Consider the following 20766-nt stretch of genomic DNA (forward strand, 5'->3'; position numbering starts at 1 on the left):
ATTTTATAATTTTCATGCATACATCGCATCATAATTGCATAGTTAGCATAGTTAGTGCCCAAGTCACTGAGACATGTACCCGGGTTTCCCCCGCAAGTTGTGAAAGAACTTTCTTCTTCAAGACGATGGTTCATACACAAGGATCTCCCCGAGCAAGTCAACAAATGGCAATTTCCTTTAAAGAAATAGTTTGTTCACTTTTGGAGTTCCCCAGCCGAGACTCTCCCGCAGAGCGACACTCGGCAATCTTCTTCAGATAAGATAGTCTATTTCGCATTTTGGAATTCCCCACAGGGTCGATGAAAGTTTGGTCTTTCCCCAGCAGGGTCAATAGATGCCACTTTTCGTCAAAGGAAATAATTTGGAATCTCCCCAGCGGATCGACGAATGATCCCCAGCGAAGTCAATGAATGGCAGTCTTCGGCAAGAAGATAGTTCAGACTCCTCAACATAAGTCGACAAATGATGGTTTTCATCCCGAAAATAGTTCGTCCACTTTCAAGCAAAGTCATTAGCCCCTCAAAAGATCATGAGGTCATATGACATTCTTTCAAAGACGTCAAGTCGAAAGGAAAGATGGTGAAGTTTCTTTTTACCATCAAATGGCGTCTCGTCTCCAAGTGCTGATGAGAAGTTTGATGAGGAAACAAACCTTTGAAGTTTCTTTATTACCATCAAATGGCGTTTCGTCTCCAAATGCTGATGAAAGGTTTGATGAGGAAACAAACCTTTGAAGTTTCTTTATTACCATCAGATGGCATCTCGTCTCCAAGTGCTGATGAGAAGTTTGATGAGGAAACAAACCTTTGAAGTTTCTTTATTACCATCAAATGGCGTCTCGTCTCCAAGTGCTGATGAGAAGTTTGATGAGGAAACAAACCTTTGAAGTTTCTTTATTACCATCAAATGGCGTCTCGTCTCCAAGTGCTGATGAGAAGTTTGATGAGGAAACAAATCTTTGGAGAATTTCTCTTTATCTGAGATATTGTTCAAAATCACAACTTAGACCAGTTTCGAGATGTGGACATCCGAAACGAGGGGAGGTTGTTCACCTTTTTCTAAGTATCAACACTTAGTCGAAGAAGATGGTTTGCGCATCCTACATTGCCATCCATTCACCAGAATCCACATAACGTATTTCTACAGGAGTTTGTCTCCTCATCCCCGCCAAGTGCGACAACGGGATCAATTCATGCAGAGATTTTTACCACTACAACATCTCAGGAGCGCCCAAAATTCGGGCATTCTTTAGTATTTAAGTCTCTTTCACGCAGGAGAGATCGAGATATCAATCTCTCTCCCTCCAAATAAAAGAAACTTAAATAGGGGCATCTGTCATACCCTAATTTTTGACCCCCCTGAGATGTCATATCTTCAGGCTTTTCATCAGATCAAAACAAATACCCAAGAGCAGTTACTTCTTCATCTGGCATTTAATCGAGGATGGCCAGAAGTAAAAGAACTCAGGCAAACGATCAATCAATAGAAGGATTAGTCTCTAACACAAACATAGGACTCAAAAGCTTCATTTTTATCCACCTATGATTGATTAGACACCCAATCATATGAACTCAGGTTTGCTTAGCTCACCAATCTAGGGTTTTGAGCCCATCAAGGACTAGAATCAGGGATTACCTTTGGGAAACCCTAAAAAGGTCAAAGGCATCTACCAAATACTTCAATCATCTTCAAATGATCCATATAACAAGATCCATTGGGCATTGCACTCCAATTCAAGATCCACAGTCATCAATTTCACCTTGTCGACAATTAGGGTTTTTGACCTAATTCACCTAGATGGTTGACTTTTAATCAGGACATGGATCCAAAACTCAAGACATGGTTCAAGGAATTCTATGACCTCAATATAATCCATTTACATCACTCATTTGAGGAGAAGATCTTGATTCCACACAAAAGTCCAAAATCTCACTTTATTTGGAAAAAGTCAACTATATAAGATCACCTTTGACTTTTAAGATTTTTGGTCAAACCATGACTTTTAAAGATCAATATCATCAATATATGGTTATTAAAGTCATTTGACCAAAGAAATTCAAGGAGATTCATCAAGGAGCAAAAAGTCGGGAATTAGGGTTTTTGAGGGCATTGTGGGAACTCAAAATTTCACCTACACAACTCAAAAAACTTCCAACATAAAATTTGTAGATCTTGCAAAATAAAACAACATCTTACAATGCAACTTTTTTCAAGAAATCAACCATTTAAGAGATTTGGAATTTTCAAGCTTTAGGTTATAAAAACTTAGAAATTTTTCTAAGTGTTTTTAACCTAGTTTTTATCCAACTTTGGGCTCATTTTTCACAATTTTCCCAAATGATTCTGAAGAAACCCTAAACTAATGATTTGAAGTAGATGTTTAGGGCTTTCTAAATTGTGCTCAACCTTCTCCAAATTCATTTTGAGCTAGGAGTTACGCATGTTCAAAGTTGGCCTCATGAAGTGAAATTATAGGTCATGTACAATTTGAAACTTTGCAATTTTGTGCAAATAGCTTCACTAAGTGATGCTATACGACCTCTAATACATCTGCAAGCATGCCATACATCAATTTCCATCATTGCATAAGGATTGGAGAATATTCCCAAAAACAAAGACATGTGATTATGTAATGATTACATTTGAGAATTTATGGCAAATTGATGAATCACCAAAGGAATCTCTTCCTAACCAATTGAAGCTCACTTCTGCATCAGAATTGTCCCCTAAGATCAAGCAAAATCGATGGCTAGGGAGTGGTATCAAGGAGCTCATCATTGCACTTGGGATATTCTTTGAATTCCTTCATGCTTAAGAAACCAAACTCACTTCACTAAGCAAGCTTACTATCTCCAATTGCTCTGCATCATTTGCCTATAAATAAGAGAGCATACCTCAGTAATTAAACACACCAAAGCAACTCTATTCCTTGCTTTCTCTTTCTCTCTCTCATGCTTATGGTTTTTCAAAGTTCTTTGGCAAGAAGAATCGTTTTCTTCAAACCAGAGCTCTTCGTTGGAAAGTAAGCATTCTAACATCTCAAGGGGGTTCATTTGAGGTGATCCAAGCACCTGGATCACTTCTATAAGTGGAAGAACACCATTGTTGCTTTCGTTTTGGAGCATATGCAGTTGGAGGTCCATGGAGTAATTCAGAAGGTGTCAAGCGAATCTAAGTGCTCAAACACGTTCCTTAGGGTGTGGTGAAGCTATCCAGATGGCTGCAGCTCATCTGTAACTGCAAATTCATCAACCTCCATGTTCACTTGAAGCTCAATTGGAAGGAGTCGAGTTGGACGATTCAGAGGGATTCAAGTCATAATAAGTGTTCAGTTAGCATCACTGAGTCCCCAGGAAGCTTTTAGGATCACTCACACAAGCCCAGGTGTTCCTCATCATCCTCGTGACCTCCATTTTCAGAGGTATTTTTTCAAACTCTACCTCACTTATTCAAGTACTCTTTCTTATATATCTCGATACCATTTTGTTTAGCATCATCAGAGGATTAAAAACCCTCTATCATCATTCATTTATATATCGTATCCATCATTTAATTTTAAATTTAGGGTTCATACGTTCTTCGTGTTTTCTGAAAAATTAGGCAGCTGTAGTTAATATAAAAAGACATTAGTTACATATTTAGATTCGTGAGAAAATTTGGAGTGAAATTCACGTTTACACCATCACGTTTGGTTGAGAAACGAGCAAGTTCAGAAATTCAAAAAATGGAGAGCTTGAGGTTGAAGATGAAGATGGTGGGTGGCGCCATTTTTGAATTCTCAGGGGAGAGTTTAAAATATAATTAACTGAAAGCGTGTTTTAAACGAATACATCGTTTAGCTCACTTGGTCACATGCGCTTCCACTCTCTCTTGCCATAAGGTCTGGGGTTCGATCCCCCCTCAGACCTTTTGTTTTTATTTTTCATTTTAACGCGCGTGTTTCACATATAAACAACTGGGATCCCTCTTTAGTCACACTGAGCGTGTAGCTCAGTTGGCTTTTTTTTGTGTGGTAACCATGAGGGCGTGAGTTCAAGCCTTGGTGGAGACAGTCCTAATTTTTTATCACTTTTCACACCTATTTTCTTCACAACTTCACATGATTATTTAACCTATCAAACTAAATCATTTTCACTTCATTTTTTACACACTTATCATTTAATATATCTATTTTATGAATAATCAAAAAAATCACAAAATATTATTTATTTCATGTATTTTTATTAGGTTTAAAATGATGTATTTTCTAAAATACTTTTAATACATTTTCATTTGTTTTAACCCTAATTATTTTTTGTAAATGATTTTTATGATAAAATCCTAATCATTTAGGTCTTAATTAGGTATAAATTTGGTCTTTACCTCAATTAGGTTGACTTTTGTCAAATCTCAAAAATATTTCAATCTCTTTTAAACAACTGTTTTTTCATAAACAGTAAATAAATCTTTTGGGCCTCTAATAGAGTGTAAGCCCCATCCATCCTTTTTTATTTCAAATCATTCTCAACTGTTTTTTCATAAACAGTAAATAAATCTTTTGGGCCTCTAATAGAGTGTAAGTCCCAACCCTTTTTATTTCATACAGTCAATGAAATTGTTTCAAACAGTACTTCATTTTTCAACTGTTTCATAAACAGTAAATAAATCTTTGGGCCTCTATTAGAGTGTAAGACCCAGCACCTTTTTCTTTTCATAGTTTGTTTTCAAAAACTGTATTTACAAAATCTTCTTTCTGTTTTCAAAACTTTCTTCTGGTATTTGAAGGGCATTATTCCCTGTGAAACTCTTCAGATACCTATGTGACCTATGTCCATCTTCACTTCTTCTGTTTTCAAAACCCTTAACTGTTCATAATAAATATTAAACTGTTATCAACAAAACAACAAAAATTGATGTTGAGGCTTTGTACATACTTCTTCAAAGGCCTCCACTCCATCCAGGTTAGGCTTTACAAGCTTTCAATTTACAGTCTTTTATTTAAATTACTGTCAAATATAGAACTGTTTATATATTGTTTAGAACTACGTTTGAGTGTAAACCCTAGGACAGTTAAACTATATATATATTATAGGAATATGGCCTAGGATTGAGAATGTCTTCCCGGTGAAGGCTCTTTCCTAATTAGAGATCTGTAGTTCAAACCCCCGAGATGAATTATTCCCGGTGAAACATCTTGGCAAAAGCCTTAGAACCCAAAATAGGACACATCCACCCAAAAAGGAATTATTCCCGGTGAAACCTCTTACCCATTTGCTTAGAGCCAAAATAAGTTCAAAACCACATAGCTTTCTCTTGTGCTATAACAAGGACCCTCGATGACCCTCGACTAGCCTCCTCTTGGGCTTTGTACAAGGACCCACATGCTTCTTAAAAGCATTTCCAGCTTCCTCTTGAGCTTGTATACAAGGACCCATCAGGTTTCTTATAAACATAGGAACAGGTCTTTAGTTACCTTTTAGCCTATCCTGGTGAGTGTCTTCCATTCTTTAAACCAGACTTTAAACAAGCTAAGACTGTCTCAATCTCATATTGAGTACACTTTTTGGAATGAAAGACATGGACAGTCTCTGTCACCCTTATCTTCATCAATCTTCCTTAGCAGAGTCTAGGATCCATGTTTGTTTATTCTCAGTCAGAGTCAGCCTTAATCTTGGGCCTTAAACAAGAAGTCTCCACTAGATAATCTTTCTGCCATTCATTTCAACAAAAACCCCTGGAAAGGGTCAGCCTCCACACATTCCTTCATTTTAACAAAAACCCCTGGAAAGGGTCAGCCTCCACACATTCCTTCATTTTAACAAAAACCCCTGGAAAGGGTCAGCCTCCACACATTCCTTCATTTTAACAAAAACTCCTGGAAATGGTCAGCCTCCACACATTCCTTCATTTTAACAAAAACCCCTGGAAAGGGTTAGCCTCCAAAACCATTCTATCATTTTAACAAAGACTCACTCCTTTAAGAGATAAATTCCCCAAAAGAGTCAAAACCCCTGGAAAGGGTTAGCCTCCAAAAATCCAGTCTTTTAATAGACAATTTCTCCAGCTGAGTCAAAATCCCTGGAAAGGGTTAGCTTCCAAAAACATAAAAAATAAATTAGTTTGTTAAAACCTCTAGCAGAATAAAACTCCCCCAGTGAGTCCTTTCTTATTAGTAGCCACAACCTTGGGCTTTGTACAAGGCAGATAAACCATATTTCCCTGTGTCAAAGATTCCTAATCTCAAGGATCTTTTCCCCATAGAGTCTTCCATAATCAGTTTCTTTAAGAGTCCGCCACAACCTTGGGCTTTGTACAAGGCAGAAAATAATCTTTCCCCTAGCTAGAGTAGCCACAACCTTGGGCTTTGTACAAGGCACACAAAATAGAGTCATCCATAGTCTTAAAAAACTCAGTTATCCTCAGCAGTCAGCCACAACCTTGGGCCTCATACAAGGCACACAAATAGAGTCTCCCTAAGTAGAGTCAGCCTCAATTCTGGGCTTTGTACAGAACACCAAATAAAATCCATCAAATAAACACTCTCCAACTAGAGTCAGCCTCAATTCTGGGCTTTGTACAGAACACAAATTCCCTGTAATTAACCCCCAGTAGAGTTATCTCTCAGAGTCAATAAAAACAATCAAAAAGCCTCAAGCTTGGGCCTCATGCAAGCCAGCTAAAGTCAAATCTTTTATACAGTAGATAGACATAGCTTATCTCTATAGAGAGATATTTTTACTACTCTACCACACTCAAACAAACAAACATTACATTTCATTTTAATTTTAATCAAGTCTCCCATTTAGGATTTTGAAAGGCATGAGCTGGCACTAAAACCCAGACATGTGATTAACTTTCCCTAATTTGGATGAGCATCTTTCTTTCATTCAAGACACAATTGACCGGTATACTTGCACATACACAAGTAAGGTCCCCCTCTTGAATGAAATGAATTCAGTTATTCTGTCACTTTTTTAATGTTTGTGGTGGAATAGTAGAAATACTTCTCTATAAAGATGACTTCATGTCTCTTTACTGTAAACAAAGATTTAATTCAAAGCTTCAACCTTGAGCTTCAAGCAAGGCACCAAAAATAATTAATTTCCCTAGTAAGTTCCCCGAACTACATTAAGCTCTGACTTCCATTAGGGATATGTAGGCATGAGTTTCACAAGGAATCTCAGCGAGCTAATAAAATATCAAAAATAGTCAGTCTGTCTGTCTTTCTTTAATCAATTCAATTCTCTCTCCTAACACAAAGGAGAAACTTTCCCAATCTTTAACAACAAACACAATCACAATGACACAGAGAAGGTTCCTGTAGAGTACTACGGATATGTAGGGTGCTTAAACTCTTCCCTATGTATAACCGACCCCCCGAACTCCAGAATTTCTAGTATAGGTGAAATCCCCACACTTAGCAAACTCCTAGAGTTAATTTGAGATCTTTTTCCTCTCTCCTACTCGTTTAGGATAATTAAAAAGTTTGTGTGATATCGTAGGAAGAACTGAAACAAAATTCATTCCACCCCGGGCGCATTCTCCTTCCAAATTTCGCGTGAAGGGTCTAGTGTGCCGTCCTCCCAAGTGAAACGGGGAGGTAAAAAAAAACGACACCACAATTTCCATAACAGAATAAATTACAAAATATTAGAAAACAACTTAAATTCAATTTAGGCAGACACCACGATTCTAATTCAATTTAAACAGACACCACACATGCCCGCAACAACATTGTAAACTGTAAGTAACACACCAGTGAAAACAATAACACACCATTTTTTCTAAAGTGAATGAACAATTAAAATAAACTGATAAAAGAGAATGAACAATAAAAATAAAAACATTAACACACCAAAGTATTAATAAAAACAATTTTAATCCTTCATTATTCACCTTACTTGCCAACTAAATTTCTAATTTCAATCATTAATCATTGTTCACAATCCTTGTTAACTGGTTGTCATTAATACTTTTCATTTGAAACCACCCCCCATTAAATCCTGAATAAAGCAATAATTAAAAATAATTAACATCCGTATCCTTATGACACAAAAATAGATTGGTTTTTAAAGAATGATATAAAATGGAATAAGTGAGTTCACTAGCATGCTATTTTAATGTTTTTATGTGTTGTCTCTCTACTGAAACATGGATGTATCATGCACACAACAATTATTCACTTATTATGTTTTAAAGTTAAAACCAAGACATGCATCGAAACTATTTATTATATTCACTTAGTTGTTTGTTATTTTACATACTTCAAAGGATTTTAGGAGAGCAAACATTAACAACTAATCAAGACAATGTGCAGTAGCATATATATAGAAAGAGAGGGGGAGATTAAAATGAGAGGTTTCAAAATCATATTAAAACCTTGCAAACAATATTACCTTGAAACCACTGTACTTCAAAGTTGTGCTATATAACATGTTATATAAGAATGCAATAACACTGAGAAGAGGATTACTTCTGCAAAAAAGAGAGAAAGAAGTTACATTGACAAACACAAAAGAATATAAATCATTCAGAGGATGAGTAATCTTGCAAAAGGTATAGGAAGAAGTTACATAAACAAATGCAAAAGAAATAATGGCTTTCTCGGTGAGAAACTGAATCAATGAGAGGAGTAATAGTTTCCAGACTTCATGGTCATGAGTTCCATTTCAAAATTTGACAAATATGACTTTTCCATGTTCACACTTTCAAGAAACTCATGACCATGAAGCCGGCCCAAATAGAATTACACATGTTATGTTAGAACAAGATTTGTTCTGATCACAACAAAGTCTTGAAAAAAATACAACACAAGAGAGGTATTGGAAACTATAAAGTGAAACTAATCTTATTTCTTCAAAAGACTAAATAAAGTCATACTATTCATAAAGTCTGGAAACTATATAGTCGAATCCACACCCTTCTTGTTGAGTATTTAAGTGCAATTAGTCATGGATTTAGTTATTTATATCTCTTAGTCATTGGATAAAAAAACAAAGACAACTACTTGACGCATGTCTGCCTGAGGAATATGATGAACAAGTTTAAACTTTTAGTCTCCTCGTATTCTAATCGGTTCGAAAGGGATTATCTAATTTGACAAAACAAAAATGATGATGTGCATTTTTGAACTCATCATAAAATCTAACAAGCAGTATTAGCTCCAACCCAACTGGATGCAGTGTCCTTGGCTATTCCTCTCTGCTTCATTACTTCTCTAAGTTCACTTACACTCTCCCATTTCCCAGCATCTGCCAAAGTATTAGATAGTGCAACATAAGCTCCCGGTCTTCCACTAGCATTCAGCTTGAAAAGCTCATTGGCAGCTAATTTTGCCATCTCTATATTTTCATGGAGTCTGCACGAACTAAGTAAAGCAGCCCACACGTCCGAATTGGGTCTCTCAGGCATCCTCGTGATAAACTCCCAAGCCTGGTTCAGCCTCCCTGCTCTCCCTAACAGATCAACCATGCAAGCATAATGCTCCATCCCTGGCTTCAGTCTATATTCATTCTCCATACTCTGAAAAATCTCCCAACCCTTGTCCACAAGTCCAGCATGTGCACAAGCTGAGAGAGCGCTGAGGAACGTGACAAAATTGGGCGCAACGCAGTATTCTATCTGCATCTTACTAAATAGATCAAGTGCTTCATCAGGAAACCCGTTCTTCCCGTATCCATCAATCATAGATGTCCACGAAAAAACATTCTTCTCAAACATATGGTCAAAAACTCTTCGAGCGTCTTCAACTCTACCACACTTGGAATACATATCTATAAGAGCACTTCCTAATTTTACATCCGCAAAAAAAGGTGTTTTCATTAGCTGAGTTTGAACTTGTTGCCCAATTTCAAACGCTGCAAGCACAGAACAAGCACCAATCACGCTAGCAAACGTAGAAAGATTCGGCCTAAAGTTAAACCGTTGCATGTTAATGTAAACCTCAAGAGATCTCATAGCACATTCATATGTTTTACTGTAACCCTCAATCATAGCATTAAACACCACAACATCCTTATCCAATGTTTTCCCAAATATACATTCAGCATCATCAAAACAACCTTTATTCATATAACCAGAGATCAGCGACGTTGAAGATATCACATTCTTCTCCGACATCACATCAAACACAGTCCTCCCATAACCAACCCTCCCGTTCTTAACATAAGAATCAATCAACGCTGTACAAAGAACATCGTCTCTCTCAACATCACATTTAAGAATCTGCGTATGCACCATTCTTCCAAGATCATGAACCATCGCAACATTAACACCCAAGGTAGACGTGGACGCTTTTAAAATCATTGAAAGCGTAAACCCGTCAGGCTTTTCTCCGGACAGTAAAAGCCTATGAAACAACTCAAGTGAGTCATGAACCTGTCCTTTTTTGAGATAGCCACCAATCATGTAATTATAAGCGGATAATGTTCTGTCATGCAAATCATCAAACACCTGACGTGCGTATCTTAAAGAATTGGATTTAATGTAGAGTATAAGGAGTTTGATGGAAATGTTTGTGTTTGGAATGAACCCGGTTTTGAGAATGTGGGAATGGAGTTTTTGGCCGTGGGAGGGGGTTTGGGAATTGATGTAATGCTGGAGAGTGTTGGAGAGAAATGTGGAGGGAGGAATGGAATCATGGTTTTGAGGAAATGGTTGATGAGTTGATATTTGTGAAGTATGGAATCTACGACATGATTGGAAAAGTTTGTATACTACATTGTTCATCTTTTCTCAATGACATTGCCACCGAGCAAACAGGGACATTGATAGGTTGTTCGGAAATAAATGGTACGAGGATACGCGATCTTGTCTGACTTGTTTGGTCCAGTGCTGTTTATTTGTAGATTGTGCTTTGTAACTTGAAAGTAAGTTCAGTCAATTTTTCTCTTAATTTTTACTCCCTCCTTCTCAAAATAAAAATAAATCTCACATTTTAAAATATTACATTAATGATAATTAAAATATATCAATAATAAAAAAAAATTGATGGATTTATTATTCTCTCGTTTATCATATTTTTTTAAGAGAAAATAAGGGAGAGTGTAAATTAATTTGTTGATTTTCTACTAAACAACCGTGTAAAACTATTTATTTTTTATTTTACACTGTTCATACATCATACATATCCATTAAAACTTTTTTTTATAGCTGATTTTATCACAAAACAAAATGTTTCAAAATTAAAACTCGTTATAAATGGGAGAAAAATCATAATCAATCCAATAGTATCAAAAAGAATAACTAATGTACACATATATATTTTATAATTAATATATTTATTTTATAAATAATCAGATATATCAATTATTTAATAAATTTAAAAATAAAATTGTTTATGATAAATAATATAGCGAGTATTTTTAATTGATAGATGGACAGCCACAATTGATTTTGGATCATCCCCAATAAATACTAATACTTCCTTCACCGCCCAGAAACTGAAACCATCAAATTATTTTGCTTTTAAAATTCTCATATCCCACCCTTGAATGGTTTTGTTTTTGATATACATTAAATCAAAAACTAGATCCTTTGAACGAAAAATGATCAAAAGATAGAGAAAAAAAGTGAAAAAGACACAACAACTTTGAATATATTGTATCACAAAATTTCATAGAAAACTCCAATCAAAATGCAAATGTTACAAAGTTCTAAGAACTATCACAATAACATTGACATTTCATTTACATATGGTTCCTAACAATGGTAGAAAAACACCAAGAATGAGGTGTAAGTAAGAGATGTTACAACAGTGAGACTTTAAATTTAGTTAATGATCAACTGCCATTGCTTCCGACCCCCCACTTGTGTCCTCTATCCCATTCTTAAGCTCCTCAGTTGCTATTCTCATCTCCTCCATTAGACTCTTTTGGTCTTCCTCTATAGTATTCTGCAACTCGTCCACCTGCAAGAATATTAAGGAGATTAAATATTGACATCAATGTTTACATTGACAAAAATATTAGAATATGGGACGCCGCCAAACACTGAAAGACTAAGTTTATAAGACACGACAAGTAAAAGATACATAGAAAATATATAACATATTGTGAAATTCTTGAAGAAAAGTGACTCAATAAATTCAAAAGTTTCAATTTGTTCTTCCAAGTTCCAACAAAGGTATGCATGCTATAATAAACAAATAAATAAAACGGAAACCGGAAATTACTGAATATTGATTAAGAATGACTGAATGACACATATGGTTATTACCATTGGAGAAAAACACACGTCCACAATTTATCATCTAGCAAAATTAGGGAGCTAAGACATCAATATCATTCACACTGTCCTAAGTAAAAAAGACTTCAAAGAGAAATATAACTAAAGAAGGATGCATTTTACTGTCAGCTTATATTATAGAATTTGACAAGAACCGATTAAGTTGCTTAACCATTTCAAGCAATAAATTAAAAGTTCACAAGTCATGACTTCTCTATTATAGTATTCCAGGCCTATGAATGTATTCATATGATTACTTGGTTTGACAATTTTCAGCCCAATGACCAGTTTTAATAATCTAAAAACATTTAACATGATTCCAAAAGGTGAATGCAGATCACAAACAAATAACCGAAATACTGCTGTGTATGTTGAAATTACCCTCTTCCAAATTGCATTTTAAATCTTTCCGTCTGCAAACAACTGTGCCAAAATCCCTTCTCAACTGGTATTCATAACTAAGGGCGCATTCTGCTATTCTCAACTTAATTTAACAGGGCATTCATAGTTAAGGCTGCATTCTGCTATATATTGTATTCACATTCTTTGTTACTTCATCCTTGCTTCTTTGATTCAGAGAATTCATATGCAAATTGAGTCAAATAAAAAAAACGCAGTCGCGCGCAGTTTCTAACTGAGTTTTTAAGTATTTGATGTTTTCTTTTATGGTTAATTTCAGTTGAACTTGGATGGCTTTTGAGTTTCATTAGACCGAGTTATGTTTTAGATGAAAACAAAAGATAAATAAGAAAATATTTTCCACAACCAGACAGACTCTTAGCTTTTCATATACATTAGAAATTTCATCGACATACTGTTACAATTTCAATACAACAACAACAACCTAGCCTTATCCAACTAAGTGGGGTCGGCTACATGGATCAACTTTTGTCATAATGTTCTATCCAGGACAATGTTTCTATCCAAATCCTTAATCTCGAAATCTTTCTTAATAGCTTCTCTTATAGTCTTTCTAGGTCTTCCTCTACTTCTAGTTGTTTGACTTCTCTTCATCTGATCTACTCTCCTTACCACGGACTCTACAGATCTTCTCTCTACATGCCCAAACTACCTAAGTTTATTTTCCACCATTTTTTTTACAATAGGTGTTACCCAACACTCTCTAATATTGTCATTTCTAATTGTATCATGCTCAGTCTTACCGCACATCAGTATTGTTAATATCGGATTGCGGAAAATATCGGATTACCAAAAACCCGATATGAGAAATATCGGATATCATAACGGGCAAATAGCGGAAACCATAAAGGCGTATATAAAATAAAACATGAAACACATATAAAAGCTACTAACATAAACAATTATTAAAAAAGTTTTGATGCTCCGCCACTTTCCATACTATAACAAATGTATAAAAACAGAGGGTTTAAGGACTTGAAAACAGAGAACCCAATGGAATGGAATGAAAAGAAACTAATTTGAGAAAACTAGAAGAAATGAAACCAAAAAACAAAATTGAGAAGAAAACAGAAAAGAAATAAGAATTACCTGGACGAGATGAATGACTAGGAAGAATGAATGTGAAGAAAACAAAAAAGAAATAGGAATTGCCTGGACGAGATGAATGACTAGGAAGAATGAATGTGAAGAAAGAAAATAGTGAAGAGAAATTTCCGGTGATGGACTATGACTCCTATTAGTCCTATATATAATCACACCAATTAATATACCTCTTCACATTCACTTCTATTTTCGAGACTACCAAGATTATGTTAATATCCATACAGCTCTCCACTTTATTACTCCCTCCGTCTCACAATAGGTGTCCTCTTTGCAATTTTGAGACGGAGGGAGTATTACTTTACCTCTTCACATTCTCACTTGATTAGTATGCACCTCTTCACACTTCACAGCCTACTTACTAATTATTACTGGCCACCTCTCCACCTCTTCGTAGCCTACTTTTTCCTTCCACCTCTTCACATTCAATATTTCAATTATTTTTTAATATAACTTATTAAAAAAATAATCAGAAAAATGTAAATTCTGATATGAACTTCAAAACCGGTATACTAGAAAACGGCCGAAATACGGAGCGTCGCGAAATTGAAACGAAATATCGGATATCGTATCAGATAGGCAAATTCCGATATGAAAAACCGGTATATCGGCAATATAACCGATATTTAACAACACTGCCGCACATCCATACTCTTACAATTTCAATCATAACCTAAATAAGATATATCTAATATAATGCTCTCTACTTCAAAATAGAGTACGATTTTGCTATAATATTCTCTATTCTCAAGTGGTATTCCTAACTAAGTATCTACATTAGCACATTATTTCGAAAGAGAAATTGCTAAACAATTACGCATAACAAATAGACAGAGCTGACAATATAGCAGTGATAAACAGCCGATTAAATTCCTGCATTGCAAATTTCAAATAAGCAAATAAGACAACAATCACACAAGCAACATCATAAGCAATTAATCAAACTAAATATCTACCACATACCACATGCAACAAAAGCGAAAACTGCTTCTTCCGAAGCTCCAACAATCTCGAACCAGCAGTATTCTCCGCATCCAACGCCGCTATTTCCTTCTCCAACTCAGTAATAACCTTCTGCGTCTCACATCTCGGCGGCTGCAAAGCAATCAACTTCCTAATCGCCTCACACTCCTCCTTATGCCGTCTCTCAACCTTACTCTCCTCCAATTTCTTCTTATGATCCTCAATATCAACCTGCGCTTGCAAGATCTGGCGATTCATCTCATCTTTCAACTCATTAAAATTATCCTTCTCCCTAACATTAGCCTCAACAATCGCTTTACTCTTCAAAAGAGGAATCTCAAATGTAGTAAGCTCCTGCAAAAAAGCTCGAGCAAGCTTCTCGCAGTCGTTGTAGTTATCTTCGTCTTTATCTACCTCGGAGACGAACGAGGTGAACTTCTTTTGAAGCTTTTTCAACGGAGGTTCGCCTCGAGTGGTGGTTGTCCGGGTGAGAAGCCTGTGTTTGATGATTACATCGTCTTCGGAAGGACCGAATGCGTAGTTTGCTGCAACTGGTTCTCCACGACCGGAAACCTTCCTCACTCTTCCCAGCATCTCAATTTCTTGATCAATATTCAATCACATACAAAATTAGGATAATAAAATTGTGTAATTATTGAATTGAAGTAAAATTAGGGTTAGGGTTACATTTATATGAATTGTTCAGTTATGATTGTTTATGGAATTAGGGTACGAAATTGAATGTGATTGAGTGGTGAAATTGGAAGATAGTGGAATATGAAATGTTGTTTTTGTGTGGCAAAAATTAGAGAGTAGAGGAGATTAGAATGAACCTGTTTTGGGGCGGCGTGTGCGGTGGTGTACTCCGTGTCTGTGCCTGAGTTCCGGTGAGAGCGGTTTTGGTTCAAATGAAAGAGCGAAGACGCTGCAGAAAGAACGGGCCGAATGGGTTCGTAAATTTGGAGAATTTTATCTGCACGAGTTACTTGCCAGTTGCGGGTGCAGTTACCCATAGATAAAAATCTATGCAGCATAGATTATTATGGACCCTTAGATCATTGGATCAAATTTTAGACATCAATTATTATTACTCAATACTCATTACTCAATACTTAATACTCAATACTCAATACTGAATTAAAAACATGATCTAATGACTTATGTAAGTTTATGCATGGTGCATAATTAAAATTCTTATGCATATTAGCGAAAGCCGCCAGTTGCCACCCATTATTTTAAAAAGATGTTTAAAAAAGAAAAAAAAATTAAATCATTAATAAAAATTTTATATAAAGTATTTAGATTAGATGTTTTATCGTATATAAATATTAAATATTTATGTTTAGGTGTCATTTACAAAAAATCGGATTAATAATATATTTTCGTATATAAAAATATTTAATTCAATAATAAATTTTTTCCCATATATCATTTTTTAATCAAAATATTTTGGATCATAAATATTATTTTTCGTATATAAAAATACTTAGATCAATAATAAATTTTTTTCCCGTATATAAATATTACTTTTGTTTAAGTATCATTTAAAAAAAAATATGGATCAATAGTAAATTTTCGTATATAAAAATATATAGATCAATAATAAATTTTTTTCCGTATATTATTTTGGAATAAAAAAAATGAATTATTAATATTATTTTTTGTATATAAAAATTGTAAAGTCATTTATGGTGTAAGAAAGCTTATAATTTATAAGTATTGGTGAAACTTTTAAAATAAAATATAAAACTTCTAAAAAGTAAAATCTCAAGTTAGACATACAAGCTTCAAATGTCAATCTCTATTTTTTTATGGAGCTCTCCATTGGTATTAGTATAATTTTGGACTAATACAATGATGTAAATACATAGACTTATACACAAAAATGATACTAATAAAAATATCAAATACCATGTCACAACTAATTATCAAATCAGGTGCTATTTACGTCTATGTGGTGAATGTTGGCTTCTTTGGCATCCAGTTTATTTTTGTCCAAACTTTTCAAGATTTTATTTAATGCAAAAAGGTAGATCACCGAAATAGCCAAGATATAGATATTTCAAAAATACCAAAACATACAAAGTGTTTATGATGTCAAAATGAAATTTATCCCATTGACAATAAATTGAAAGCAATAAAGTATTCACATTCTCAAAACCATTGAACCAAACATTGTGTGCTCTACAAAAAGGTCTTCATTCTTTCTTTTGAACTTGAGATGTTCTTTTTGCCGAAGCACAAATACAATATCCCTAGTAATTGTGTCTGGCTGCAAACAACATGAAAACTCAGTCAGTGAAAACTCTATATTTGTGAAGCTGCAATGCAAATATTACTAAAATTCTCAACATACTGCTCAAACCCCTAATCAAGAACCGAAATTGGACGATAATGTTGACAATAGTCAAATCGCACAACTCTTAAACCGCATCTGCACAAATTCTACAGCAGCAGACAACACAAAAACTAACAGATGAAAAATCAACGTGATTTGATCCACTGTTGTGCGAAATAAATCTGCCAGGGAACCAAACCTGTTCTTGATTCACTATTTCTGCATCGAGCCGAAATCCTACGAACATGTTGCTCTCTTCTTTGCATAGCCATCCTCAAAGCTTGCATTCTAGAAGAATCAACACTAACACCGATGATTCTACAAAATGAGCAACATAACAATTAAATGATATTTACTGTTAATGCAATAATGAATCTAAACCCGGGTTGTCATTCAATGGTGTCTTCCATTTTCCACTATAGTTGTGGTTCTTAATTTTCTACAGAGAAGTAAAACACATAGTTAATAAACAAATCCACCCCTAAACATATTGGAATATGTCATCAATCAACAACAACAGGAAGTAACAAACCTTTTTGGCACCAGGGTCTGAAACTTCTTTAAGGATGTCATCATATCCCTCTTGTTTCTTAACCTTGGGATTTGGAATAAACTTTTTGTAATCTCAATCTTCTGGCTGGAAGGATATAGATTCCAATTAGAAATTATGAATACAAAAAACAAATATGGAATCAGAAAATTAAGTTATTAGAGTTAGTGGAAAAGGAAATTTCTTGGCCTCGGGATCCTTAATTTTCTTTGCAGGAAGAAGACAATAGAAAAAGTTGTTAGTGCCAATGTTTTACATGATAAGTAACTCCATTCTTTCAATTTGGTGTGATTGTACTAAAATCACAAATAGATGCGATCAAAATTAATTATAGACTTAGGTAACAACAAAATCTAAGCGCATTGGACAGTTAACAATGTAAACGGGTTTAAGCAACTCACCCAGTAATTCTTAGAAGCTTAGTGACTTGACTACTGGCCCAAACCATCGCCAATAGTTTGAGAAATCTACATCACCGTGAAGTTTTTTAATATCATATCATAAGCCATAAGTGATAAAACTAAAAGGACAATGTTCTTACCTTTCTACAGCTGAATGATAACCCATCTTTCTAGGTGTTGGTGCAACGTAAAACCTAACAAACACAATGTTGTTAAATGGCGACACTATACTATATATGCCATAGCAAAATTTGAACATAACATATTGTTATTGTTTTACGATACATTGTTTAGTATAAAATGTTATCAAATAATGGTACCATAACAGTATCTTCCATTTCCTTCACCTAAATTGATTTTTTACTTTTCATTCATCACATGAACAACATTCGAAACAAAACAAAAACCTCGAAAAATCTGTGATATGATTAGGATTTATAAGAATAGTGAAAATGAATTGCTTGAGATGAATTTTGCAGTTACTTCTTGAGCTCTATGTGAGATGATTTGGTAATATTTAGTAAAAAATTTCCAGCCTTTTTCAAACCAAATCTCAGTCCATCGAGAAACCACTGTCTGTCGTAAAACCTCCAGAAAAGCCTTAGTCGTCGTCGTCTTCCCAATTCCGATTGATACCTCTTTGCTCCAAGCAACTGAAGTTCATAATCATGGCCTGTTGCAATTGCAACAACCACGGAAATTGAAAAAACATCCAATGTTATTCAAAACAGCCCAAGAATCACGTTTAACAGCTTCGTAACCAGCAAATATCTTATCAATGAGGTTGATACTCTGGCTCAATTCAAAAACCTTGGTTGTTGTAGTGGCGGGAACGCGGTGTGACTCATCAAAATGTTTGGCCTTAGATAATGCATCCTTACTGAGAATATACCCCTTTGGTAGCATGACCTTGACAATTTCTTGAGTCATGGAAACTGCTTCTCCAGCAGAGGAAACAAATTGACTGATATGGAGTGTCTAAAATTGTTTATATAAAAACATTGAATGTCAAACCATGACCAAAAATATGAAATCATTATCAAGGTAGAAAATCAATTAAAATACATACAGTTGAATAACTATATTCCTCATGATTACAAGAGGGCGTGTTCCAAAAATCAAATTCTTCTGCATAGTGTCCCCAGTGTGTGATGCATACATGTTGATCTAAAATAGTAGCAGCAGCAAGAATCATACAATTACATACATGAATCGCACAATCTTTTACATCTAACCACAAAAATTTTTGTTGTAAAAATATGGTTCACAATATTGTTACCTGTTATATACTACTCCACTTTGAATTTGACTTTTACAATAACTTGCAAGGCTAAATTAGAAGCCCTCCACTTAAGTAGTTGTTCCACTGCTCTTCGTCCCGCTGCAAACCAAGGATATCTGTCCAAAATACAAGATTCACAGAAAGTAGAAACACATAATTACATATCAGCCCCAATTTGAGATTGAATAGAATCTTGTTGTACTCAATGTTGTTCAGATTCAAGCAAAGATAAAGTAACACCTAACAATAGCATTCAACATCATAAACTAATTATTATTTCATGCTCACCTGCAGATTAAGTGTCAGGTTGATGATTGTTTTGCCAATTTGAAACTGCATCACGTTCACTTGCACATACTGTTGAGCCATGTTGAACCTATAGTCAAATCAGAATTAGAAGATGCACTAAATGCTTCAGCATTAACTGTATTAAAGAGAGGATAATGGTTAGAATGCACAACCAACAAAATATGTATCATGAATAAGAATTATCAAACTTCACAATTCATCATTAGGGTTTGTGTAAGGAATCAAAAGATAGGGATTTGATTCGATCATGTTTGCAAGATCAATAATAATCATAAACCTAAATATCTCTACTATAAATCACAAAAGCAAGTTTAGTTCACAATAGAGATAAAAGAGAATTATTGTTGACTTAGTAAAATAACATCACAGTCAAATATCACAGTTCACACCAGATCAGTTGAAAAGCCCAAACCAGATTTCTATCACGCCAGCTAAGAATAAACCCTAAACTATGTCAGTATATAACAATTAATGCACAGTTCCCAAGGCAGAGATCACTGTTCAGAAACCACAGCCGCAGACAAAGAACAGAGAAACCCTAAGAAACTTTTGTTGTTCATCTTCCAATACCTTTCAGGAAATCGTTAGAAAAAGAAGAAGAGACCACTTTCACCCAAAATCGGCCACAGAGAAACAAACAATAAAAAACTAAGATTTTCATTCATCATTTTCCATAAACCCTTCATAAATTGTTGCAAAAAGAAGATTTGTTCACACAAAGACACAACCATAGCCGCAGAGATCATAATCAAACCCTATATCTTATCGTCATTTTCCAAATGCATAAAACCATTCATAAATTTTTGTAGAAGAAGAAAAAAGACAACAAATACGTAGATCCAAAAACACAAAGAACAAAAATCAGAAAAATCTCACCAAAGTTCTGGAACCATAACATCATCTTCATATCCTTAAACACATCAGTAAACCGAGCAACATCATCACCACCAAATTGCCCAACATTCATCATCGTCTTCATCAATCTTCATCATCAATAATATTCTTCATCATCGCAAGAAGAAGAAAGATGAAGGTTGAGTTGAAGAATGAAAAATGCAAGAGAGAGGTGGTTCTGATGAGAGAGAAGAGAGGTCGCGTGAGACTGTTGGGGAAGTGAGAGAGTTTGACAGAAAATTATGGTTTTGGGGGGAGGGAATGTTTTAAAATGTACTTTTTGCAACTTCATTTTTGTCCCAAA

General features: G+C 34.9%; 2 protein-coding genes across 3 annotated transcripts; both read right to left on the reverse strand.

The window, feature by feature from the left end:
- Window positions 1-4631: 4631 nt before the first annotated feature.
- Window positions 4632-10827, reverse strand: LOC131644898 (pentatricopeptide repeat-containing protein At1g28690, mitochondrial-like). Of its 2 annotated transcripts, XM_058915509.1 has the most exons (2): window positions 9211-10827; window positions 4632-8454 (listed from the first exon to the last, which is right to left on the reverse strand). In XM_058915509.1, the coding sequence occupies exons 1-2, from the start codon at window positions 10705-10707 to the stop codon at window positions 8449-8451; spliced, it is 1503 nt and encodes a 500-aa protein (XP_058771492.1). In that variant the 5' UTR covers window positions 10708-10827; the 3' UTR covers window positions 4632-8448. The 2 variants fall into 2 exon arrangements, with proteins under 2 accessions (XP_058771492.1, XP_058771491.1); XM_058915508.1 differs by lacking the exon at window positions 4632-8454 and having other exon boundaries at window positions 8483-10826.
- Window positions 10828-11558: 731 nt separating this feature from the next.
- Window positions 11559-15683, reverse strand: LOC131644899 (THO complex subunit 7A-like). Its single transcript, XM_058915510.1, has 3 exons — window positions 15522-15683; window positions 14689-15290; window positions 11559-11887 (listed from the first exon to the last, which is right to left on the reverse strand). Exons 2-3 carry the CDS (start codon window positions 15280-15282, stop codon window positions 11753-11755), a joined length of 729 nt encoding a protein of 242 aa, XP_058771493.1. The 5' UTR covers window positions 15283-15290; window positions 15522-15683; the 3' UTR covers window positions 11559-11752.
- Between the last annotated feature and the right edge of the window lie 5083 nt (window positions 15684-20766).

The sequence above is a fragment of the Vicia villosa genome, linkage group LG1, assembly GCF_029867415.1.
Source record: "Vicia villosa cultivar HV-30 ecotype Madison, WI linkage group LG1, Vvil1.0, whole genome shotgun sequence".
Taxonomy (NCBI): domain Eukaryota; kingdom Viridiplantae; phylum Streptophyta; class Magnoliopsida; order Fabales; family Fabaceae; genus Vicia; species Vicia villosa.